General features: G+C 36.9%; 3 protein-coding genes across 5 annotated transcripts; all 3 read left to right on the top strand.

Moving 5' to 3' along the window:
* Nucleotides 1-76: 76 nt before the first annotated feature.
* Nucleotides 77-13,552, top strand: LOC111875674 (cell wall integrity and stress response component 1-like). 3 transcript variants are annotated; one of them, XM_023872094.2, is made up of 4 exons: nt 77-168; nt 2,869-3,143; nt 4,002-4,206; nt 13,478-13,552. In XM_023872094.2, exons 2-4 carry the CDS (start codon nt 2,891-2,893, stop codon nt 13,491-13,493), a joined length of 474 nt encoding a protein of 157 aa, XP_023727862.1. In that variant the 5' UTR covers nt 77-168; nt 2,869-2,890; the 3' UTR covers nt 13,494-13,552. The 3 variants fall into 3 exon arrangements, with proteins under 3 accessions (XP_023727862.1, XP_023727859.1, XP_023727861.1); XM_023872091.2 differs by lacking the exon at nt 13,478-13,552 and adding an exon at nt 5,983-6,243; XM_023872093.2 differs by lacking the exon at nt 13,478-13,552 and adding an exon at nt 5,721-5,939.
* A 1,196-nt stretch (nt 13,553-14,748) lies between these two features.
* Nucleotides 14,749-16,650, top strand: LOC111875671 (ionotropic receptor 21a). The gene has a single exon (XM_023872086.1). It carries the CDS (start codon nt 14,749-14,751, stop codon nt 16,648-16,650), a length of 1,902 nt encoding a protein of 633 aa, XP_023727854.1.
* Nucleotides 16,651-19,152: 2,502 nt separating this feature from the next.
* Nucleotides 19,153-25,692, top strand: LOC111875686 (S-methyl-5'-thioadenosine phosphorylase). The gene is made up of 6 exons (XM_023872112.2): nt 19,153-19,343; nt 20,559-20,704; nt 21,815-21,982; nt 22,846-23,101; nt 24,054-24,263; nt 25,576-25,692. The coding sequence occupies exons 1-6, from the start codon at nt 19,323-19,325 to the stop codon at nt 25,609-25,611; spliced, it is 837 nt and encodes a 278-aa protein (XP_023727880.1). The 5' UTR covers nt 19,153-19,322; the 3' UTR covers nt 25,612-25,692.
* Nucleotides 25,693-27,545: the final 1,853 nt, after the last annotated feature.

The raw sequence follows: 27,545 nt of genomic DNA, 5'->3' as shown, positions 1-27,545 counted from the left end.
TGAAATATTCTGTGATGAGGACTGCATATGGTTTGAGCAGTGATATCTTCATGTATATAGTCTTTGGTTTGATCTGACCGCGCGCTACTTCCAAACGTTTGCTGGTGCCGTGTTTAGTACGGACTGGTTCACTGCGTGTGGTTGTTGCTCGAAGCTTTGATTCCGAATGTAAGTTAAATGTGTTCGTAAAATAGGAACTATCAGAATCAATTAAACATTTATGTAACGTCTATTTTTTTTAGTTATTTTTATATTATTTCTCTCGAGCCTGGGTGAGTAAAATCCGTAGAAATTTATTTTTCAGTTTATTATAATATTGGTCTAGTATGTCAAATTCTTCGTTGTACTAAACAGTTTGTATTTTATTACGTCAGTTATTGCAACTCTGGATTAGCATACAATATACCCATTGTACCGGTAGCTTATTTTACTGGAATTTTCTTTTCTCGTAATTATCTTAAAGAACTATAATGTAAGGAAGTTTTTAATTTTTCATTTTGTGTTAAAGTAAAGTTAAGCATAATTTTCAAAATAGGGATATCGTACAAAATATATAAGATCCAGACTATTTATCATGTCCATACTTAATCTAAGACGATTAAAGTTGGTGAATATACGAGGTTCCGAGGTTATGAAATGTCAGGTACATTTTTCCCATAAAAAATCGAATACTGAAACATCCTTTTCTCATTTTTGACAACAATATGAAAGAATAATTGAATTACGTAAGTTGGCACAGAAACGAATAGTTCTCTCGTATGAAATTAATTGAATATTGCGCTACAGATGTAAATGCCATATACAAATTTTGGATTTCTCCTTATTCCGGTAGTTCTCACAGCCTAACACGGTTTTCCATACAGTTTAATGCAACTCCACTACTGTTCCCATTACAGAGCAGAGAGAATACATGTTATTATTACTTGTAAACAAACACTGTAGTCTTTCTTTTATTGCTAGTGGGGTGGGACTAGGTCCCTTGTACTGCGGCCACTTCTGGCCTATTGTACCAGCCCCAGATGATAGGTGAGGGTGATTGTGGAGCAATTGGTGGAATGAAGATTGGCAGGGGAAACCGAAGTACTCTGAGGAAACCTGCCCCAGCGCCACTTCGTCCTCCACAAATCCCATTTGACCAGACCCGGGATCGAACCCGGGCCGACCGCGCAGTCTTACTTTAGGATTTAAATATTAAGTCTTTCTAAAACGGGTATATGGGACAGTCTGAAAATATCGTAAGAAAAATATTTATATATGACTATTCTGTGCTGCTCGGAACTTCCACATAAGATGTCTGTGATAAATACATCGGTTTTTGGTGGCAATGAAAATAATATTAAATTCATGCCTACCGGAGTCGTGCCCGAAAACCTTATTATTAACTTTAATTTTCATCTAATCCTTTAAGAATTATTAACATCATTCTTTGTTTTATTTTCATATAAAATTAAAATATTTTGACCTAAAAGAAAGGAAGCAACGCGAGCCTAGAGAAAAATGCGTAAAAAGAATTTTTGTGACTTAGGGGGGAACAAGCGAAGGGGAATAAGATAAGCAAGTTTTGCAATATGCGTGGAAGATGTGAGAAGTGCGTACGAAGTTGTAATCGGAAAACTAAAGACAAAGACCACTTTATAGATTTAGGCGTAGATGGGGATTAAACTGGATTCAGTAGATGTGTGCCATAGGGAAGTGCATTTGCAATAATCTGGCTTGGAATTTTGTGAATAATACAATGAACCACTGGGTTTCATAATAGCGGGATCATAATCATGAATTTAAAATAAATTCTTAATAAAAGCGTCATACCTTGTTTTCAAGCTCTATGTTGGCTCACGATCATGGGAAGTGGATAGCAAATTGCAAGGCTACATTTCGATGGAAGAGGCTTACATACAGGGAAAGCCATTTGCGACATGAGTCAGTGTTACTTAACAATCATAAAGCTGTACCATTCATTGTGAAGAGAAATTCATACACATTAAGAAATGTTTAACACTAACTAAGCAGATTCTAAAGTTTTCTGACGATGATGTGCAGTACTCCGAATTACTGGGCTTTCGGACTTTGTCCATCGACCCGTATTCTACAAACTAGAAAACACAATGTTTCAGAAACTGGAACTGTTTCCTTCTTCAGGTGAGGGGAGAGACAGAAATAAAATCTCGGTGATTGAGGTTATTTCTTTCTAAGGGAGCAACCCGCAAACAACTACAGAAGAATGGTGTTTTCCTCGCGGTCCGGTAAACAGTAAATGAACAACAGAGGAACGATGTTTTCTGTGTGGTCCATGCCGAGATATTATAAACAGGGCAGTTAGTGAGAGTTAGTGTAGTGGAGTGTGTTGACTGGTGAGTGAATGTGTGAGTTAGTTAGATGACTCTTGTGGGCCAGTCCTTGTGAGCTGTTGCTGAGAGAAACGGAGACCGGAGATAGTTCGGGATCCAGAGGAAGAGGAACGTTCGCCTCTGGAAGCCGTTGCCAGAAAAGTGGCGAAAAAAAAACAGCAGGCTGAGAAAACTTTAAGTACGTGCTGTAGTGAACTGCAGAGCGTGTGAATTAGCGATAGCGCTGTAGTTACTTCTAGTTACGTTCTGTAAGTGTTCAATAATTCCCGTTACTAATCCAAACACCGTCTATAGTCACACCCTATCACATGACAATATTTTGAGCACAGAGAAAAATCTAGTCATAGTCTGTGATTGCTACTGACATCAGTTTATGTTATGTGTATGTACAATTTCCAAATTACTTTTTACTCTAAATAGTGACAGTGGAATACTGAATTGAACTGTGCTACATAATTGGAATTTGTCTACTTGTGATACGTTTGTCGATCATATCAATCACTTGTCTCTACTTTGACAGTCATCCCCTCACACTATCGGAGATGCCACAGAAGAGACCATCATCTAAACGACAGCCCAAGAAATCAGTAGAGAGAATTTGTCATCAACTTAGCAGTTGCGAATTGGATTCTTCTGGTACTTCGTCCACTTCTTCTGGCAGCCGAGGATCAGTAAGCCGCACAAGTCGTGACCCTGAGAGCTTATCTGAGAGCGAATTAAGAAGCGTCAGTTCATATTCCTCTGATACGGAATTGTGCCCTTTGTCTGAAGAGGACAGGACCAAGGGTTGTGGGGGTAAGACTACAAAGGAACAGGGCAGTTGACCGCTTTGTAAACCATGGAACGCCATTCCTAGAGAATTATGGGGTCATAGAAGTGAATTTTCTTTCTTCTTGCACGGCTTTCTCTTAGACCCTGAATACGGAGGCAATGTGTTCCCCGAAAAGCGTGTACACTTCTACCACATTATACAACGCCAATCCAAGAAGACAGTGCCCTTCCTAACAGGTATTATTACCCCCTTCCATAGTGCATAAGAGTAGTAGCAACTTTCTTTGTTGAAAAAGGATCTTCACGAAATACAGTTTCTGAAGTTGGTTTTCATTCATATCGGTCAATTCCCTGCTTCCGTTAACTGATTGCCGTAGTTTGACGATTGACATATCTATGGCTACGTTTAGGGGCGTAAAAGTTACCAAACGAGAGTCTTCATATAGGATTTGAAGTTCTCACAGACGTTTCGAAAGAGCATGTAGCTTACCTCTTCAGGGTCGAAGAAGGAGTCATGCAAGAAACAGCGTGAAAGCAGGCATCAAGCAGAGCAGTGTTGGTTTCATGCGAAATGCTTCTCCGAAACGTCTCTTATGGAGTTATATCCCAGAAGATAGAGCTCTTTGAGATTCGATTTCTTCTACTCTTTTACTATAGATAAATACACGTACATAAGTTATATTTTTATAATTTTGTAGCATCTAATTTGAAGAATTTCAATTAATTCTGAAATATGAAGAAAGCAGTCTTCTGGGATGTGGCGTCGTGTAGATATTGTGTTAACCGACGTTATCACAAGATCTAAACGGCGCCAAATCCCAGAAGGCGTCATTCGTCATAGTCACCGCTGTGAAAACCTCCAATTTTACAATTTTGAAATAGATTCTTCTGCCTCTGGAAGCACGCGCAGCAGCTTCAGCGATCTGACCAGCAGAAGCAGCAGTAGCAGCAGTAGCAACAGCTCTGGTTGGCTCTTATCCAATTACAGGAGCAGTAGTTCTGCTTCAGATAGCAGAAGCCATGGCTCTTCTAAACCGGAATCATGGGTTTCCTCAGTAACATCTTCTTCAGAAAGTGAAATGGACACGTAAGTAATTTCAGGATTTCATTTGTTGATACGTTATCATTTCTGTGCAATGCTGAAGCTAGAAAGACTTCATAAATATTCGTAAAGCACTAGAAAATATCTACTTCCGTAAAGATGAAGCTATTCCTGTAACCGGCCGTGGAGGCCCATAAGGTTGTGGGACGTCAAGGCTCCCGTATTTTGTAGAGAATCGGCCCACAGATGGCGGTGACGCTGTCAGGTTTACGCGCCGGCCGCCCTTTACCCCACCCCCACCCCATGAAGATTCCTGGTGCTCATTTCTCTTAGAGGCTGAGTCCTATCTACTGCCTTGGTTTTTAAAATTGTGTGAAGCTTACTGAGGGCTTTTATATCGAATGAACTTAAATTGTTATTCGGCTCAAATGACCTGACGTAGAAAAATTCTGCAAATTAATTAATTCATTGATCAACTGCTAGATGTCTCTGTAAGCGTTCTCTGTGTTCAAGATATATTACAAGGACACGGAATGATAACTGAATTTGAAAGAAAGGAAACATTAACTTAATCGACGTTTCAATAATGACGATTCCTCCACACTAGTTGTCACAAGCTCTACCCATTTACGTACATGCTGGTAGTCTCACTGTAGGCAAAGGAAAAGGGGTAAAGTTGTCCCTGTGCCATGAAGACGCATGGGAAGTGGAGGTATAACTCCACCAATCTTAACCTCGGCACTAAATGGAGGTGAGTTGTCATCTTCACACTCTTGGCGACTTTATCCTCGGGAAAGAGGCCTTGGTGCATATTGGACAGGACTGTGCCCTCCACACGCTGGGGAGAAGAAAAAGTCCCCTCCCCTTGCGGGAGTCCAACCTCGATTCCTCGGCTGCAATAATTTAGGTGAAATTTCAAATTTAGTGTAATGCAACATTTTATTAGCTACTGTTCACATCGTTAATAGTGTGTTGGTCACGATTCGGGACAATTAAATATATGCTGATTGCAAAGATTAAAACTATTTTGGAGCGTTCTCTGATAAGTGCATGATGCTCTGAACATAATTAATAGCAAAATAACATTGTTCACGCACAGGAAACAAGTGCTAGGTCTAGTGACTTAACAGTTTTTCTTCATTTGTCTTAAGGAGTCTTTCAAGCCAGTCATGGAGACTTGGTGTGGAATTCAGGAAAGTGAATTTTGTGAATGATTGTCTCACTTTGGTTTGAAATATTTTTAATGGATATTTCGCTCATGCTACAAGTTTATATTATACTTTCAGATGGCTCTAATGTCATCTTATGAGGGGATTCTCAATTATTTTTCCCTTTTAAATAGTAAATTATCTCCAGAGTGAATTATTGAACACCACTTGTCCAGTTTTCCTTCCTTTAACTTTGTAATTTGATTTTTCCGTCCTTTCGTTACTTTTACATAATGTCACTCCACTTTTTGAAAATCTTCAATTTTCCTTCTCTTCAGCTGGCAATAGAAAATTTTGTTTGCAATTCTTGAAATAACACGTTTTAATTTGATATTTGTATTCATCATTTAGGTATTGTAATTTTCTCCGTGTGAATTTGATACCATCGAGGAGACTTCCAAATGATGATGATGATGAAGCAATCGTCATAAACAAGCTCCTACCGATTTTCCATAACGCACTGCATTAAACTGTACACCTCTCAACTCTAACCTTGAAACTTACACGGAATCCAAGAATGCAAAGTATGCATGTCATTCCATTCCTTCCTCTCCGAACAATGGCCAAGCTCCAAGTCTGCAAATGTAATTTGATTTGAATATTTGTCCTTTAGGTTTTCTGCTACATATTTTGTAGATTCTGAGTCATCTTCAGATGAATTTGTTGATCCCTGGGTCAGACATGGTATGATGAGACCACTCAATGAAATGCGAGTATCTGAATATTACAAATTTGAATACCAGCGATGTCAACGGAAATGAATTTTGTCATCCTGTACCACACTATAAAGCTCACAAAATGAAAATAGATATGCCAGATTAATCTGCTATATTCATAATTATTTCTAATAGCTGATGAAATGGTTATACATCTAGCAAAGCTATGTGTAATAAATTCAAAGTTATTATAAATTACCGAAATATCATAACGCCTAGAAGGTACTGTAACAGCAATGTTATGGCTTAATATTTGATCAAGCTGATGCAAGCATTAATAACGAGTTGTTGCTGTATTATTGCATGTTGAATTTTGGTTTATAAATAACTGGATTACTTTATATAAAATTACTTTGTGGTTTTCTAAAAATAGAAACCACACAGTTCTCTAAAGAGATAAACTCTTCATGTGATTCTGAGTGAAAAGCACTGTATTAAAGATTTCCGTACTTGAATCTGACCTGTTAAAGATGAATATGTAGATTACCACATCATATATAAGCGAAATATTATCATACAAATAGAATACCAGATATATTATAATTAATTATTATAATATAATTATTTAATTACAATAAACATTGTTCATTAATTATCTTCTTTAATTAATATAATTTGATTTTTATAACTTGGTGTTATAGTAGTATTCCAGTATTTAACTTCAGATAAGCAATCAACTTATTTCTATAGCTTATTGGTTAAATTAAGTCTGGCTGATAATTATAAATCGGAACAGAACAGTACTCTCCAACATAATGCTTTCACTTGAAATCAGATTGAACGTTTTGAGTTCAATCGTTTAATTCAGTTTTATTCATTCATTAATTATTATGTTACTTCAGTATTGCATGTTAAAGTACTCTGAAATTTGTTATGTAGTAATTAGTGATTAGAAATGGTATGTTTGATCTGCCAATTTATTTTAGTACAATGTCACAGGAAATTAAGAATTTTGAAAATTAATTTTAGTGCATTGTAATCTCTTGTTTTAAAGTTATATCAGTTTGATGGAATATCACTTTTATGTAATATGAAAACAATAAATATTTCAACATCAGCAAAGCGAAGATTAGAAGCAAATAAAATATTTCATAAGTTCCATATATACGCTACACTAAACGAAAGACCGAATTATATTATGAGTGGCCATTTTCATATTTTTAAATGCGCCATTTAAATCCTGCATATATCTTAGCTACAAATTGTCTCAGGTGTCAGATCCAGGCAAACACAGTTTTCCTCCAGACCACCTCTTTGGCGTATAAAGCATCCTATCCATTGGGTACCGGGCTTGTTTCTTCATAGGTAAAATGGCTGGACATAACATCTGACCACTCATCTCCAACCAATGCATTCATCTTCATGGCTTGGTACTTAATTAAGCATAGGGACAAATTTACTCTTATCTTCAGTATATATCAGCAGGAAACAAAACTCACAATCATGTATGCATTCAGAAATGTTTAATTTTAGTATGTACTTGATCTGTACGAATGTGTAGATTGTAGAAAGTGAACGATTTTCACACAAGTCAATGTTGGATGGTAGATTTCCAAGTCAAACTCAACATTACAAGGCTATGTCAGTGGTCACCAAAACCATAATCAAAGTCCACTTCAGTTTCCAATAATATTTTCAAAACTATACTTGCTCCCTTGTTCCAATAAATCGGTATATCATCATTAATTTGGGAGTTTGTTAGTGGATGTGTCAATTCTGTCTTCAGGTGATTTAATTTGTTCCTGAAATCTTAGAGTTTGTTTAATATCGTGTCATTATTTACTCGTAATAGCTGTAAACTGACTAGGTCGATTTTGTAGCCCACAAGTAATCTTAGACCTTTCTTCATGAATTTAATGTTGGCATCTGTAATTTCTACGCTGGGTCGTAATTCGTGCACAAAATTGAAACGTATAGTTTGTGTGTCTGTAAGGTTGATTGGTTACGGTTTCAATGCCATATATCAGACGTATGCAATAGCCGGTTCGCACTGTTTGGGCCGAACCGGTACCTAAAAATCTAAAACAGATGAAAAAATGTCCTAAAACAAGTTCACCACTCCCAAGTGGTGTACAAGGGAGAAATTGTAAGCCCCTTAAGCCTCTTTTTCATTCTAGAAAGTGGGCCAATAAAAATTGAAAATTAAGGACTGGATATATGACGTAGCAATTACAATTTTGGCAATACGAGTAAAAAACTACTTTTTTAATTCTTTGAAACTTTTGGGTGTTTAAAATTATAGTTTCCATGGATTGCCTCGGTGCTTATGGCAATTGTGTGTGTCCGGGCGTACTGCTGAACTTCTCTTGCATACGGCGTTAATATTTATGCGCATAAACAAATCCCACTATACGAAAACTGCGCACGCTCCAACTAAACTATGCAAACAAGACTCGCTCAGGCAAGACGTAATGGTACAGGTATTCAGCACTTAAATGTGGAATAAATATAAAATAGTGATAGCGTTTATAATATCTGGAGTTTATCTGTCTCTTCTGCCCAACCTTTATTTATTCTGTGCCTCTTTCCCTATCCCACCATGCTTATCTTTACTCTCCTCTTGCGCAAGCAAACAGAAAATGATCGAACAATACAGACTTTATGACGCATAGTTCCCTACTTTCATGAAAGTTGTCACAGTGACCCAACCTTAAGGACTGTAAACTGACTTTTTCTCTGTGCTACAGACAAGGTTCCATGCATCGTGAGGTGACGCCTATAGAAATATCGTGTTGTACCAACGTTTCCTTCCTGTCCACAGTTGCCTTTTAGACCTGACAGTCCACAAGAGGATGACAACTGCGTAAACACAGGTGTTTAATGTTTGTCACTGAAAGAAAGTTGCCTTCATTCATACAATCTACTGCCCATGTAAAAATTACATTTGCTTTCAGAAGTTTCGCTTCTGATAACTTTCATGACAAAGCATTACCATAAGCCGTATAGCCTGGTTTCCGAAAAGAGAGGGGACTTTTCCAGGCTCTGATTGCGGAAATGTTTCGCGGAAACTAGTTTCTTTCCCTCCTCTCTTACGTCAATGTCTCTTCATTTTTTTCTTTTTGGTGTGTTCACAGTAAAAAGCTACAAAAATGCGCCTATCAGCCTCGCCTTGTTTGCCGTCCGTATAGCAGCTAAGTCTATTTCTGTGAAATTTTATGTATGTATTTCTGAGTTCCACCCTGTGGACACGGACAGATTTTATGTTAAAATCGGATATTAATAACAGAAAGTTCACAAGACCACCTACAAGAGGTCCAACAGAGCAAGTTATCTCAGGCGATAGTGCGTCTGTCTTGCATTCGGGACGTACTGGGTTCGAATCTCTGCCGGGACACCGACTATACTGAGGTTATGATTGTCCTCAGCGACCCCTAGCAAATGTCAAGATATTACCTTGAAATAGGCCACGACCGCTTCCTTCCACATTCTTTTGAATTTATATTCCGTTAATCATCGCAACACTCGACGCTCTGTAGAGTCTGAAATGTTGACAGCGTCGTTAAATAAACAACAAACACAAACTACAAATGAACTGTGCTATGCAAAAATAAACGAACACCAGGACAGCATTTTTTAACTGCAGCAGTATTTAGAAAAAATAAAGTATAAAATCGCACACAAGTATCTTGCAGTTAGGAACTGGAATACGCATCACGTAACAGTCTCCCTTCAGAATCATAGCAGCGGGTTATTTGCTTTCGGAACACAAAACAAAAAAAAAAATCCAATATTTGTTGGTCGGTCCCTCTTGCGTAACTGCGTCCAGATGCGCGAGTCTGTGTGCATCTTGGGTATTACTCGCTAACATTTCGAACTAAAGTCGTATGGACAAATGAGAACTCTTCCTTCCTTCCTTCCTTCCTTCCTTCCTTTCTGTGGCGCTACAGCCCCAATTTGGGCCTAGGCCTACCTCCATGAAACTCTCCGTTTCACTTCGGTTTACTAGATCTTACACATAAGGTAGGATTCCTTGGGCGAGTGATCAGCTCGTCGCAAGGCCTCTACCTGTAGACAGACACAGAAAAACGCACACAAACATCCATGCCCTGAGTGGGATTCGAACCCACGATCCCGGCTTCCGAGCGAGCGAAGACAGTGCATGCATTAGACCGCTAGGCTACCATGACCGGCAATGAGAACTCTTAGGGCCAGTAAACTCTCTCTTCAAGCTTTATGGGAGTTGAAATAATTAAACGAAAGATACCGAAAGCTGCATAATGATTACGAATTGTTAACGCTACCCTCGCTGAGACCGCTTCGAAGCGGCGGAAGCGATGAGAGCAGCCGAGACGAAGGAAAGCAGATATCGGAAGACTGAAACTGGTGAATCTTGTTATGGGACAGGAGAAGTACGTGTAATACTCTGCAGAGGCAAAACGAGAGGCTTATACACCGATCACTCTACAGGAACATATGACGGTGAACTGCATATATCACGCACGTGTCAGGACTGTGCATTGACCCAGCTACACCGAGGAGAATATTTGGACGTATTAGTCGGAGCCGCGATAGCGTAGCCCGTCGGTGTGGCGACGGGGTACGGGCTGGATGGCTCAGGGGTTGGAGTTAGAGTCCAGGCAGGGTCAAGAATTTTGTCTTCTCCACGTCGTCCAGACCGGCTCTGAGGCCCACCCAGCGTTCTGTCTAATAGGTACTGAGGGATCTTTATTTGGGGGTAAAGCGACCGTCGCGTGAAGCTGATCACTCACCTCAAACTAGTACCGAAGTCAAGAATACATGGATTTATACATCCATTCACCCATAAGTCTTAATGGAGTAGTGCTTAATTAGTTAAGCATATGGCTAATTTTGCCTTTTTACTTGCTATCATCGGCATTACTTTTCATAAGTACAGCTGTTGAACCTTCCACTAAAGCATAAATTACCAGGGTAGCGACCAAGACGCTTTATGAAGAAAGTTATTACAACAAAGGTCCGACAATTTGTTCGCTCATATATCTTCGGGAACGATAAATATAAAGTCTCAAGAGACTGGACATAACTTCGATGAAAGGCGGTTCGGAGCTACGTAGAAGGCGTCTACCCATGTCTGCACCAAATTACACTCCTGTATCGTTGTTAGGATATTACGTAGCGCCTAAATCCTTTACTTAAGTCTTACCGACAAGTATGAAATAATTGTGAATCCCCCAAACTTCTTGTCCAACATGTTCTTACGAGAGGCCTCTTTTATGTTAGTTCGTCTTTATGACACGCAGGAATTTATTTTAATTAAACTGGACGTTAGTCGTCTCGGCGTGGCCAATAGGCTGCAAGTTGCTCTGCATATAGTGGTAGATTGTGACGCAAGATAAGATACATGAAAGAGATATTCATATAAGGCTACACACGTCCACCTAGAAGCAGGTGGCGGGAGGCAGTGCACATATAAATACAAGAACCGTTAGGCGTGTCCTCATAAAAGTACATTGACAAGATTCAAACTAACATCCAGTAAAGAAACATATAGTTGAAAACCTGGCAGAAGTTGCATACTTTTTATCTTCAGCATAGATCATCAAATTTTTAAGGTAATATGTCTTTTACCCCGAGGAATTACTCCGTTTATATAAAGGGAGGACTGCTTCTGTCTCAAAGTAGCATTACCATTCTACGTTTTTGGTTTCATTTTTATATTGAAATCGTTAATTGTTTAAGACAAGAAGCTTCGTGAAATTTGAGATTCTAAAGGCTGTGGATATGACGTATTCTGGGATGTGACGCTGTATAGTTGAACAGTGTACACTGAAGATGGATGGGGTAGATTCCTCCGAAACGTTTGACACAATCTATCAGAATACAAGGTATCATATCCTGGAAGGCAGCATTCTTGAAGCAATTTTAACATTCAACAACTTAGCATTTCATCACAGAATGCAGTTAGGAATTATTCTGGCTCTCAGAATAAATTATTACTTTCTGCTTATGTATCTAGGTGTGTGGTGTATGTAATCTGTAAGCCATGGTGACATTAAAAGAATTCCAGAAACGAAAGGACGAGCCCAGCGGTTATCATTATCTTAACTAAGAAATATAAATACAGCACACAGTTCTTTCGGTCATCATTTTGTCGTCTTATATTCTACATTGTACACAGATAACTACTTTATCAAAAGTGGTTTATTTTTTCAGATATATTCCACATTTGTGGACCCAACGAGTGGTGCTAACGCTGTTCTGATTTCAGAATTCCGCATAGTTTAAAGAAAAGAACGATAGATACCTCAAAGATAATGATATTCAACTCTGTTTTAGTTAATATCATCAAACTTGTTCAGAAGTTATCTCCGGGACACGCAAGCATAAAACTTACCTGCGACGAGTACAGTCATGACCCTTTGTTTGAAAATGAATTAGAACGTGAACGCCTGCATAAGTTTGTTTAGACTACAATCATCACAGATGTGCTGGAGAAGTTGCTGCCAAACAAGGCGTTGGATATACGTTCAACTTTCTTCAGCTGTATCACACGCTATAACAATGAGCAATCTCACATTTTGAACATACATAGAATGTTTGACTTTGTCACGAGAAAAGAACATAAAATATTTTTCTTATAACAGCTGCTATATAACACATATATAGAAATAAACTGGCGAAAGTGCTGTACCTTTTTTTCGACCACTGTTTTATGAGAGAATGTTTATGAGATTTAATGTAGGTATAACAAATCAACGTGACAGACAAAACGACATTTTGTTTTTATATATTTTTTTTTATTTTTGAAGTTTTGTGATAATGGTTGTGCCATCATATATTGCAACACTACATTACTATGTTGGGCTTTGTCTATTGTCTGGAATATTCCATCACAATGAACGAGACTACACCCTGCGCACGGGCCTAACTGAGTAGGATCCTATCCTCCTCTCTTCGCTCGTTAATGGAAACGGAGCCAGTCTACGGATCGCCGTACATATTGCAGTAAAGGCAAAGTTATCCCTGTAACAGGCCGTGGAGGCCCATAGGGTTGTGAGAAGTCGAGGATCCCAAATTTTCTAGATAATTGACTCACAGATATCGGTGAGGTTGTCAGCCTTACGCGCCGGCCGCCTTTTATCCGCAGGAAGATTCTTGGTACTCATTTATGTTAGTGGTTGAGCCGACCCCATGGCCATAGTGCGGCTGGAAGTATTAGGCCAACTGAGAAATCCAATAATCTCATCGGGAACCGAACCGCTACCTTTAGGCATGTGGCATAGTGCTTCAACCAATTATGCCCTATATCATATACAGTATATCCCAGACAATGAACAAATTTTAACATAATATTCGTACAGCATTTTTTTCATATTGTACAAATATGGAAATCATTCATGTAGTTCATATAAAATTAATGTAGCATTTTTCTCCGCATTTCTAAGAAAATTAATGTATCATTTATATCTACAGCTGTTTCCGCCCATGAAGTGAATTGTTTCCGTGGTCTGACACTCCGTCACATCTGTCGCCTAGCCCAAGTTGATTGATGTCGCATAGCATATTGGATTCAAAATAGTACACGTTACAACTCTGAAACGTTACACACACACACACACATATATGACACGGTTTTCTGAGTTTACAGTGGCACGCACAGATTGCCTAACTAGTCTTATAAGACTAGTATCGTTGATATAAACACAGTTACGAGAATCTGGAAAAAATTTAATCAGTTGCTAATTTACAGAAAATTTCGGTTCTCAGCCTGCAACATAAATGCGGTGAAGGGAACATGCAAAGTGTTAGAAAAAACAATGAAATAATCTACTAAAGCCGTACATCTGAACCAAATATCGTATGAAAATCTTAATATGACAGAACGGTAAGCATGAAAAATAACCAGAAATTGCAATATCTCCATACTCATACTTATAAATAATGTTAGTTGTAGATTTTTTTCCCGAACCTAAACAGATTGCGTCAGATGAAGTTCCAAAAACTCTAAAATTCAGCATGTGATGGAGGAGATTTGCTAGCTTCACGTTACACTCCTTTTGTTCCAAGAGAAAGAGCTATTGTTGCCTATTTGGCAGGAGGTCGAGTGAGCCTCAGAATTGGTCTAGAGAGAAAATGTAAATTGTAAACTAAATAAACTTCAATTATTTCCAGCAAGTATTATCAAGAATTCTAATATAACTGTAACTACTGTATTTGGCAATCTAGAGTAATTCTGTGAGGAATAAAGAATATGGTGAAGAATTTTAAAATTCTAATTTCAGGCTCTAAACCCGAGAGTATCAGGAAATATATACAATTTAAACGAGTCTGCTGTTAGACAAGTTATAGTGACAGGATTGCATTGTCCCAGACACAATCAACCTTTGTATTTTTCAAGGCAAGATTTACACGCACATATTTTTTTATCAAATTTTCAAGCTTGTTTTTTCTTCCAGGTTAAATAAGTTCTTCATACCTGTGACTTGGAGAAATACGAGTGGTACTAAAATTCAGTTTGCATTTAAACATTATTATAATCTTCAAAAAATAAAAAAAAGATTAAGATCTGCAACGAAAAAGAGGAAGTGATACCTATGATGATTTTATCATGGAGAATATTATCTCCGACCTTACTGATTTCTTTTGTGATATTTCTGCCACAAAGTTTTACATCAGTTGCGCAACACAATTCTTTGCAGCATGTTTTAGGAAATCCTAAGCCTTTATTTGTTCAAGAATCGGACATGAAAATTCTTCTGGATATTTCATCGTGGTATTTCATTGAAGCTAGATTCATTGTTATTGCCCCAATAGATTCACAGTTGGCAAGTGACTTTATCGAAGAACTGTTACCATTCATCCACAATAAAATATATGAAAAGGTAGTAGTTTCGAATATTGATGTACCAAAAGAGACGAGCATTCCTCATGGGCGTCTATGGAAAAATTTAGACATATTGCACCAAGCATTTCTACTCGTAGTGGAGAGGGGAGATGCAATGGTACAGTTTCTCAGATTCATACAACAGAATCATAGTTATTCACTTCTCAGAAATCCAAGAGGTCATTTTCTGATCATCATCTTGGGAATGACCGGAAATCATCAGAATGATGTAAAAAGAAGGGAAATTGAAAATAAGTACTGCCTCTTGTTTCAGAACATATGGAAAGAGTTTGGAATTTTAAATATTATAATGCTGGTCATAAACACTTCAGATTATCCTAAACTGAAGTCAGGGCATATTGCACTGATAGCAGCATTTAACCCTTTTATTGGTTCAACAAAGTCAAGAGGAAAGCTTATTGTACATAATGAAAATTATATAATTAATTTGGTCAGAAGCCATACAGATAGGCTGAATAATCTAAGAGGATATCCAGTCCGTATTACACTATTTTCAAGAGAGCCAACTTCATTTCCTTCACATTCGGGTGATAAAGTCATTGATTACATTGGAATGGATGGGTTCTTCATGAGAAACTTGGCAAGAAAAATGAATTTCACACCCATTGCTGATAGTCCGAAAGATGGTAGAGAATATGGTTTTATTTTTGAGAACAATGGCACTTCTACTGGTACTCTAGGTGATATTCTTGATGACAGAGCTGATCTTTCACTCAATTCTCGTTTTGTGAAAGAGTATGGAACTAACGATATTGAATTTACCATACCTGTTGGCTTCGACAGTCTCTGTATCATAGTGCCAAAGGCTAAACAGCTCCCAAAATGGCTTGCACTGTTCAGGGTATTTGATTTACATGTCCAATTTTCCCTTGTCTGTGTTTATGTAGTATGTTCTATAATAATTTATATCCTACAGATATTGTATTCTCATTTCAAATCTGACTACAAAACTGCCAGCTTGTCTGCCATATTTATAGAGATGTTAACCCCTTTCCTATCACTTTCCTTGGCTCGAATGCCTTCATCTCGGTCAGAGAAAGTACTTGTTATATTGTGTCTCGTATTTGGGATGATTATAGCTTCATCATTTCAAGCAAAGCTCGTTACTGTGTTATCAAAACCTGATTACTATCCTGACATCAATACACTTGAAGAATTGGATGCATCTAATTTGATCATTGCCACAGGATCTATCAATTTAGTTCAGGACACATTCAGTACAGAGGAGTCTCCTCCTGCAAGACACCTCAGAAGCAAAGTAACTTACTGTAACTTACAGGAAGGCAACATCAATTATGTTGCTAAGCACCAGAATATTGCTGCATTGAACAGATTAAGTACTGCTATGTATAGTGTACTTCATTATCGCAATTCAGATGGAACATTTCTATTACACATTGTTAAAGAATGCCCAAAGATTTATTCTCTAGCGTACATAGTTCATAAAGGATCCCCATTTTTGTTACGAATCAACCATGTAGTAGCACAACTTGAAGAAACAGGTATTGTAAATAAGTGGAAAGAAGACACATACTTCAATATGACAGCATTTCACAGAAGTGAATACAGTGGCAATTATTTGCTCAAAGTGTTCTCTCTGGAAGACCTGCAAATGCCTTTCCTGATACTTGTTTGTGGGCTGTTCAGTAGTGCCATCACATTCTTTGCAGAGCTGACAGCAAAACATTTTTCATTTTGTAAAGGAGCCAAATGTAAGAAACTTGCTTTGTTGCAAAAGTAATGCCATAAGCTTAAAGGTATTGTCATGTGTATGTGTGGCTATAGATGGGGTATTGATTGGTAATTGGATTTTTGCACACTTATACAACTTGTTACTACACTTCAAAAATCACTATAGAACACATTACGACTTCTCAGCCTACTGTGTCTTCATCAGTCATTGCCTAGTGATGGATCCCTACCATGTCCTCTGCTTCTGATCACCTAAGTGGCTCACTGACTAAACCTTACAAATTGGAGTTAATGGTCAGACATGTTCACAACAAGGTAATTACATATCACCAACCACCAGCATATCAGAAAACAAATGTGTTCAATTTATTAAATTGTATGAATGTAAGTAGTCTAAAAAAAATGTATTTAAATTGAATATATCAGCCAAGATTACACAGTTTTCACCTTATTTCAATGTGTACATGATATATGACATGAAAGATAGCTGTCAAGTTATGGATATTAAATAATATTTACAGCTTTACTTCACAAAATATTCTAAACAAGAACACACATGAAGGTAAATGAACGTTATGATAATAGAATAAATGATGTAGCATCAACATACAACTTTCCTGGCCTACAAACTGAAAATATCTTGCAGAGGAAAACCCATAATGAATATAGGCCTTTTCCTCCTGGCATAAAGCTATAGAAAAGGACAGAGACTACATATGACGATAGCACTTTAAATAATGCATGTAAGTATCCATATGTCAAGTTCCAGCATTTTCAACAATTTCATACCAAAAAAAAAATTTAGATTAAAAGTTTTGATTGGACCTCATAACATTAGTTTGCTTATATCGATTCAATTGTGTCACATGAAGGAATCTGGGAAGATTCAACAGATATTAAAAATTGTTTAACATCCAACAGGAAATCATTATGTTAACTACAATCAATAATTAGTCTCAACAATAGAGAATTATTTAAGAAAATTAATATACTTCCCCTTAGCAACAAATTCTTACTCTCATTACTGCTGTTCATTGTGGGCAACACAGAAAAGTTAAAAAACAATTCAAATGTAGACAATGTATGCCAGCAATCACTAGCATCTATCTATCTATGGCTTTACAGCCCTTGTGAATCTTGGCTGTTTTTCAGTTTCTTTATCCAGTGGTATTCAACATTTTTGTTCACATACCCCCAGATATAATTTCTCTTCAACTTTGTACCCCCAAAGTTGTTGGTGTATAATTCAAGTTATACACAGTCTATAATCTACATCTAAAATAAATTAAATAAATTACATCCAAAATAATGTATTAGATAAGAAGTTGCAAATTATAAAAAGGAGGATCAAGCTATTAATAACAAATACATTATTCAACTTCTTTATTAAGACTGTCACAACACATCTATATCAAGGTCAGTGACTGGTTTTGGCTCTGCTACATGTTTTGTCTATTAATACCCATCATTAGGTAAATACATGGCTAATATATATACACCACTGAACTGCAGTATTAATAAAATTGGATACAATAATATTAATATATTAAAATATGTAAAAATACAATAAATTAAATTATATGAAACAGAAGTTATAGTATAAAACAAGAATAAAATTCTTTGAATGACGCTTTACATCATCGAGTCAGTCGTTGGTTTTGTGATTTTGTTTTGTTCCCATGGACAAATTAGAATATTCTATATTTTGTGTATAAAAACTGTTACTGGAGGCTCGTGGTGTAGATGTAGTAAAATTAATGTTAATTATTTAGTCGGTGTCCCATTTTACAAAGTATTGTCCATTCTGTAGGGAATGTAAACAACGAATGTTGTGTATGTTAGCCATGTATTTGCCTGATGATGTCTATTAATAGCCGAAACATGTCGCAGAGCCAAAACCGGGCTTGATATAGTTGTGTTGTGAAGATCTTAATAAAGAAATTGTATGTTATAACACAACAGGATGCATGAAATGAAAAAAAAAACAAAAAACATTATTGCCTACCATATAAAAATAATAAAGGAACAGAGGTATTTTAGAAAAGCAAAATTGTTTGTTTAAATATTTCATCAATTAAAAATGTGGTTCTGACCTGTTAATGAGATGAATGAGCTTGTTTCTGGCACTCCAGCACCTCAATTCTGGGACGAATTTTGATTTTATGTACCCCGTAAGATGTCTTCGGTTACCCCAGGTTAATTACCATTGTCTTAAATCTATACACAATTGGTAGGACTCCTTGGACGGGGGATCAGCCCATCGCAAAGCGGCTACCTATACACGGAACAACACAAACAGAATCAACGCACACAGACATCCATTCCTCGAGTGGGATTTTGAACCCACGAACCCAGTGTTCGGTCACTGGCATAAATGACATAAAAAGTATAGTTAACCCCGTGCTTAACTAATTTAGCATTACTTGGCGAAGGCGTATGGAGGGAGTGGATTAAATTGACACGGTTATACCCGGTAAATAGTAATCCGTGGTTGTATCGGGTAGTACGGTTAGTACTCTGTGGCGGTAGCCATTTTGAAAAAGTGTAAGTGAGAGCGAGTGACAGCTAGTAGAGCGATGGGGTGGGGGAAGAGTGAATTGTGAAGCTTGTAACGCGTGTAACGCTACGTGATCGTTCTTAGAAAGAGGTCAGGTTTAAGTACAAAGGTTTTGGTGGTATTATTTCACCACTTGCGTATTGTATATAATACAGTTCTTAAATATGGCTAAATGCAAGGTTAAGGTAAGATGATTCGCTTACTGTGTTCGGGGTACGTTACGCTTTTAATAACAAATTTAATATCTAAATTAGGTCGAAGCCTCAAGATTTATATGGTTGTTTCGTACGCTAGATTCGGTAGACATCAATATTTGGGAATAAATGATACAATGAGATATAATATAATATTTGGGAAGTTAATAAATTACATATTGAACTTAATTTCATGCATCCTGTTGTGTTACAATATATAACTTTATTTTTCCGTCACAACACAACAACTAAGGAGTATCGAGGTCAATACCCAGCTATGCCTCACTACATGTTTAGGCCGTTAACGGCCATCATCAGGTGAATACAGATCGTTGTTTACCCCTCATACAGTACGGATATTTTCTTCGTATGATGAGGCACCTCTACTCTATTAATTAACTTGAAACGTCATGGGCCTCCAATACCATCTTATATTTTTATTTTGTCCACGGAACGTATAAAGTAAACATACGACTGATCAGATGTTATAAAACATCAATTTTAATCTTTTTTTATATTATAACCTTCAGTTTTATATATAAATGACCGTTGTATTTTTACACAAAAGAATTAACAATTTTTGTCGTATCTAATTTTACCACAGTTCAATAGTATATGTTTGTTGATTTGTATTCACCTGACGATGGCCGTTAACGGCCGAAACATGTAGTGAGGCATATCTGGTTATTGACCTCGATACTCGTTAGTTGTGTTGTGACGGAAAAATAAAGTTATATTACATATTAACGTTGGTTAATCTGAAAAGTATATCTGTTACCTCAGTCTCTTGCTACTACATTCACATTAATCACTCTTTATAACTAACCTCATCTTCAAGATACTACACAAGATCACATCAGTGGTGTTGTGGCTAAGTCTCTACAGACTCCAGTGAACTGTAAAAGGGTTTGCTGTTGATTCATCCATTTTTCTACAGTGAGGCCTCATCCACTGGTGATCTCATTGAAGCCTACATACCATAATTTAAGATCTCTTTCGCATGTCAGAATACTTAACATGCAGTACATATTAACAGGTTAAAATACGTATGCTCACGCCTTATACAGCATTAGTAGCTGAGAAGAGTATTGATATTTTATATGCAGTTCAAGATTTTTAAACATTTTCTTTCTCTGAAGTAGTCATGATGCAAAGAAATGGTGTAGCTGCCAAATATCTAAAGTATGAAAACTGTTCTGTTAATAGATCGGAATTATAGGTGGCACTGGACTGGACGATCCTGACATTTTGGAGAACCGGAAAGAAACATCTGTTACAACACCATTTGGGAATCCATCTGATGTGCTAATTGAGGGGAAAATTGATGGAGTCGATTGTGTTCTTTTGGCGAGGTACAAAGTAACTCTATTCATGCAGCATGTTGTGACCAGAAAACAATCTGGTACAGTGTAAATGCTTTAACCAGCAGATGTGTATCATATAATAAGTCAGAAAGTGACCATGGCAGTCTTGTCTTCATTTACAGGGGTTATGTCAGTATTTCTCCAAGACTTGGTTTTAAGTCCTTCTCGTGAGACAAACAAACTGTGTATAGGAGATGTGACTGCGTAATAACAGTTTGTACAGTGCCAGATGAGTCACTACATGGGGTCTAGTCATAGATGTCATTTGGAAATGATCAGACATGCCATCTGAAGGGGTTTCTACACAGGTCCATGGTTTATGCTGACCGTCTTGCAGTGTATACACTTTTTCACCTTATTCTTCACTTCCATACTACATGTTTCAGCACTAATGTGCCATCTTCAGGTGTCTTTATGCACGTTAGACTATTGTACTGCATGCCATAACGTCTTCATTCTAAAATGACGAATACAGATTTTAATCATTATAAAATGAAGACATTATGGCATGCAGTACAATAGTCTAACATGCATAAAGACACCTGAAGATGGCACATTAGTGCTGAAACATGTAGTGTGGAAGTGAAGAATAAGGTGAAAAACTGTATACACTGTAAGACGGTCAGCATAAACTATGGACATGAATCGGTGTAACAGGACGCTAAAATATAACATTGTTTCTACACAGTTTGAACCAACCACTGCAACTTATTTCTGTTAGTGTTTCCATCAAAATGACTCTGGATGCCATGACAAAACCTTCTCCATTCTGCTCTAGGCCATAAGTACTTGCTTTATACCTGTGTCCCTTTCTCTTGTCTTCCAGTTAATTGTTTATTTGTGATCATCCTTTTAAGTTCCAAAAAAGGACCATATTATCTTCCATGTTCAACACATCCTTGACTAATCTTCTTATAATTCTTGCTTTGCATCCAGATTCTGGATTTTATTTTATATTCTCTAATTTCTTCATCCTTCAGTATTGCCACTATAGAAACTTCATATCTGGTCTTATAACCTCCTTTCTTTCTCTTTGATAGTCTGTTTCCAAGTTTCTTCTAGTGTATACCATATATAGATATATCTTGTATTTCCCAGGCATGGACGCAAGCACACCATCAAGCCAAGCAGTGTTAATTACCGAGCCAACATCTGGGCCCTGAAGGAAGTGGGATGCACTCACGTACTTGCATCAACAGCATGCGGTTCCCTTCGTGAGGAAATAAAACCAGGGGACTTTGTCTTGTTGGGTTCATTTATAGACAGGTATGTTCAGTTGCATATAGGATAGTATGTGTAATCAGTAATTCCTGATGGCATCACTTGCATTCCAGTCATGTCGCTCCTAGCATATTATTTGGGAAAGAAAGAAAGCAAAAATTAATTGAAATTGTACTTACTGTAGAGCCATTCTTCTGAAGCTAGTAGTTAAAGTAGTCAAGGCAGCATGCTTTATGTGGAACCCACACATTCAAGGCACAATGTTGAGAATTTAATTTTAAAATTATTTTTCCCTGATATTCATGGACCACCAATCTGCACTATGATGATAATGTTTATAAGTAGGTGGTAAGTATCCACAGAAAATATAAGGAGTCATTCAGGTGGTAAGTTGCTGCAGAGATCAACATTTTTACTGAAAGAATTGTATATACCTCCTTTTGAGACATAACACTGACATTTTCAAGATGTCAGAACTCTGTGAAATTTGAGGTTCTTGTGAATATGAAGAGTATTGTCTTCTGAGATATGATACTGGGCAGTCTGGTAAATGGGTACCAACATTTCAGAAGAAAAAACTGTTGCCTCTGTCTTCAAGGTAGGTTGATGGCAGCACATTACTCCGAAACATAGGTATCCATCTAGCAAACTACACTATGTCAGTTTCAGTTAGTCAGTAACACTTACAAAACTTTGTTTACTCTATATGCAAGAAGGTAAAATTATTTCATGAACTTTGTAGGCACTTTTATAATCCCCACTATGTCATAGTCCTCCAGATCAATCATTGCTTCATCTACTGCAGAAGTAATGGCTAATTTATGTAATTTAATGGAAATTCACGTACGTCATACACTTATGGCTTATTCGGTTTCTCATTTTAATATGGGTTTGCAATTATTTTTCAGGACAACATCTCGTGTTCAAACATTTTATGATGGTGCTCCAAATTCACCACCTGGTGTGTGTCACATTCCAATGGAGCCAGCCTACTGTCCATTCATGCCAAAACTAGTGTCAGAATCAGCACAAGCTCTGAAGCTGAAGATTCACCCTGGAGTGACATGTGTAGTTATAGAAGGACCGCGGTATTCCTCACTTGCAGAGAGTAAAATGTACCGTTTCCTTGGAGGAGATGTCATCAACATGACCAATATACCAGAGGTAATATAGTGAAACTGTTGTCTTTAGAGTGCTGGAAGTATTGCCTTGAATTCCGTCGAAATACATATTAAATATTCAGTGAATAGCTGGAGCCCAGTTTAAAAATATATTATTTTCCCATATTTAGAAAATTTTGATTTAGTAAACAACCACATTTAACATAAGAAGTTTCTAACCTCCTGGAACTTACACCTCGGTTTAGTCCAGTTTTTGTTAAACTAACAATCGATATTCTAGTTTTCACTGTGATGGAAATCATTATCATACAACCATAATTTTTGTCAAATGACACCACATAAATTTATGTTATAATGTAATATTAATATTTCAGAAAAAAGTTGTCAATAATTTTGAAGTACAGTGTAAGACTTGCTGCCTCATTATTTAGGCCTACTGCCTGTATAGGGGGATAAAAATTGATCCTCATCAGTGAAGCCATTTTTGAGAAAACTGACATTTGACATTTGGGCCCCCCATACTGTTACTATCCTGGAGGTGCCACCTATTTAGTCTTATTGAGGACAGTGATCTCCATGAATTACTTTAATTTAAACAAAATGATTGGAGTTAGTTACCAGAAAATAGCTCTTCTGTTTTTGTGGCCAAATATTTGGAGTTAGTAAGTTCATATTTGTTGGCACAGTAGCCCAGCAGCCTGAAGCATGTACTGTCTTCTCTTGCTTGGAAGCTGGGATCGTGGGTTCGAATCCCACACAAAGCATGGATGTGTTTGTGTTGTTCTGCGTTTAGGTAGAGGCCTTGCGACGAGCTGATCACTCGCCGAAGGAGTGTTACCATCTGTAAAATGAACAAAATGAAAAAAAAAGAAACTTGACACCATAAAGGTATAAGAGGAACAGATTAAGTAAGTAAGTAAAATGTTAATGTACTTTCTCATGTATAGTGTATGTATGAGAAAGTAATAATGAGTAATTTCATTTCTTGAGTTCAGGTTGTGTTGGCAAAGGAGGCTGGACTCTGCTATGCAGCAATTGGGTTAATAACAGATTACGACTGCTGGAGAGACACCGGAAATAAAGTGTGTGTAGATGAGGTTATGCACACCTTCAAGTCGAATGTGCAGAATTTGATTGCATTGCTGAAGCATGTTATTCCTGTTATTGCAAATGAAGAATGGGATAAAGTAATTGAATCTCTCAAGGTATGATGCAAATATAATCACATTTGAATGTGGTTATTGTAATTAATGTTAAATGTTGTTAAAGTGTTATAGTTGACATTCTGGTATACCTGTAGTTAGCAGAGTAAAAAACAGTAAATTGTGCTACTAGAAAGCATGTATTGAAAAGGACTTCTAAACAAATATGCATAAGGAAGAGTCGTAACACATTTTCTGCAAACCAAAAGATTTTAATTACAGAAAGAAGGAAAACTTTTGATTGACAGCAGTAATATAATAACAAAAAAGCATTATGTGAAAAAGGGCCCATTTTCTTCACTATTTCATGACTCATTTCTGCTCAGGTTTTGAGGTGTGAGACATTTACTGCATGTCATTAAACTTGTGTATGCAAAATGTTATATTCATTATTAAGAACTAATTTAAGGTAAGATATAGAATACTGGTGCTAAAATTGAACATTTATACATAATTGGTGTTATTTTTTTAAACATTTACAATGAAATCGTGTTTTCATGGGAGACCATGGAGGCAAGAGTGAGTTTTCATACTTGGATCACTTTTTATTCTTGCAAACCACATGGTTATCAATTGTAAATTAGCAGTTATCACCAGTCAGGCTAGCAATTCCGTGGTATCGAGAGCATGAATATTTCTGGGATCAGTATATGTTGATGGAGGAAAAGAAAGAATAATTATTAGATGATAGGTGCTCCTAAAAAGTATTCTGTGAACCTACAGCGGTCATTGTAAGGAGATGTGAAAAGATTTATATTTGTACTAAAGAATTAAAGTTAAGAACTTCGTCTGGATGAATAATAAAATTTACTGCTCATTCATATTTATGTCTGGAGCAGAAATGTAGTCATGTATAAAGGAAGAGACTGATAGCAGAAGAGGTGAAATTCTTAAAAAGTGTAAAAGGAAAAAGAGTGAAAGAAAATTATAAACAAAAACATTAGTGAGAATTTAGAGATAAATATATTGGAAGCTGGACACTGGAAGCTGATATGGACTCATTTTAATAATGAACAAAGACAGAATCCCAAAGAAGGTTTTAGATATGAAACTAAAAGAAAACCGGAAAGAGGTCAAGAAGGGAAGAGCAGATTAGGAAGGTTATCATTTAGAAGAAAAGAGATCATCATTGGGATGAGAGAGAGATGAAGAGACTGAATTGCTACATGATATACATGAAAGTGGAAATGGAAAAGGAAGGAGAAAAAAATATAACATTATTTTTAATGGGAATCATCTTATAGTAGGATAAATATAACTGAGATTACAAAGAATTACCCTGCCATTGCTGATTATTTATTTCTGTTGGTTTCAGGAAAGTGTTAAAAGCAGTGTAATGCTTCCCTCATAAATTGGCTTGTTACCATGTAACACTGCTGGAATTCCATCACAAGATATTTTGTGAAAATAAATAAGTAAGAAAGTTTCTGAAGGTTTGTTTGATCTTTTGAAACCCAGTATCTACAGAGCATTATCTGAGCAAGGCAGTTCATATAACATCTAGCATTTGTGGTAGTCTCTTCTGTCACAGTAAACTTTTGATTATCTGCTGTGGACTATGAAGATGGATGCATGAAATTTTTCCATGTATTCACCTGAGCAGACACACACAACAAATATACATAAGGCAGAACTGAATTGAGCCATCTTCTGTTTAGAATAAGTCTGAAGGTTTGTGGAGATGATATATATAATGATCTTTTTGATCATTATTTTGTTCACCATCATCACAGTTTATTGAAATTACAGTGTTTCAGAAACTGATTATGTTTCCTTCGCATGATAAGAGAAAATAAGGAATCTGACCCAGCTGGTCATCATGGCTGAATTAGTCTCAAATCCTTCAAGTCCACAGTTTGAGACTAACTCTAGTAAGACACACAAGTGGAATGCCATACTTTATTCTGTCACTTAAAGAAGGAAACAACCCATCTGTAAAATGTTTGAAAAAATTGGGGCCATGGACAGTGTCCACTAACTGATGCAGTGAGTGCACATAGCAGAAATGCTGTGCATCAGCAAAACTCCCAGATGATATCACTACATTTATACAGACCTATGAATCTGCTCAGAATTACTGGGTTGTTGGACTTTGTCCATTGTCCTGTATTCTAAAAACTAGAGAACAACGTTTTGGAAACGAGATCTGTTTCTGTCCTCAAGTGAGGGGGGAGATAGTTGCTATGTTGGGTCCCTTAGAAAGAGCAAACCTTACTTGCTAGATTCCTCCCTCACCTGAAGACAGAAACAGATCCAGTTTCCAAAATGATGTGTTTTCTTGTTTTTAGAATATCGATCGATGGACAGAGTCCAAAAATCCAGTAATTCTGAGGGTTATATTCCATCATCAGAACCCTTTAGAATCTACTTCATAGTATGTAACCAGTCACATATTTTATGATTTATCTACTATTACTTCACATTATCAGGAGTTGGTTGTACATGCAATTTCTCCTTTCCTCCCAATAGGGAATATCATTTGTAACCTTGTTCAGTGGTATCTGTACTGCATAAAAACTAAAATTCCATCTGTGTGACAAATTTTAAGTAAAAAAGTAAAGCTATCCCTGTATCAGGCAGTGAAGGCACATAGGGTTGTGAAAAGATAAATAATTTTTCTGCATTACATGGTTAAGCCATAAGTGGCTGTCTTTAAGAGACAAACCAACGGGGTTACAAGGAATAAACATAAGGCTTTATTACAGTACTACTTAATATGGAGGCTTGTTGATGGAGTTAGTACTCATGATGGAAGCTAGTATTAAAGAGTAATTAAAGTGGTTAGGCTGTTTTCAGAAATAAGATGCAGTAACAGGATCTATAGTAGTTTTACAGTTGACAGCATGAAACTTGTTAATTCATATGGTTGTGCATCATTTTTCATCTGTGTAGTACAGTCGTGTGTTTTGCTCTATAGTTTGTGATGTCAAGCATGCACTGATGGACTGACTTACATAAAGTATTTCCTTTAACATTGTTGGTTCAATTCTTGAAGATGGCCACTTATGATCAAAACATGTAAGGCAGAAATATATTTTACCTGTTTACTGAAAATTTTGTACACTTGATGGAATTTTAGTTTTTATGTAGTAATAAAGTGTAATGGTCAAGAAATCCTTTATAATCTGTACTGTTTGGTTAGATTTGTGAGCAGTAAACATTTATAAACCTTTGCCGTGGGATTTGTATTGTTCCTTTATATCTGCAGTAAACAGCATTATAACCCTGTGGGGTGGGATCTCTATCAGAGTCCAGACTGATAAGGAATGCAAAGTACTGGCATAG

Source organism: Cryptotermes secundus, unplaced genomic scaffold (genome assembly GCF_002891405.2).
Source record: "Cryptotermes secundus unplaced genomic scaffold, Csec_1.0 scaffold342, whole genome shotgun sequence".
In the NCBI taxonomy this organism is placed as follows: Eukaryota; Metazoa; Arthropoda; class Insecta; order Blattodea; family Kalotermitidae; genus Cryptotermes; species Cryptotermes secundus.
Note: the sequence above shows the minus strand (reverse complement) of the source record. Positions and strands in the feature narration are given on the sequence as shown.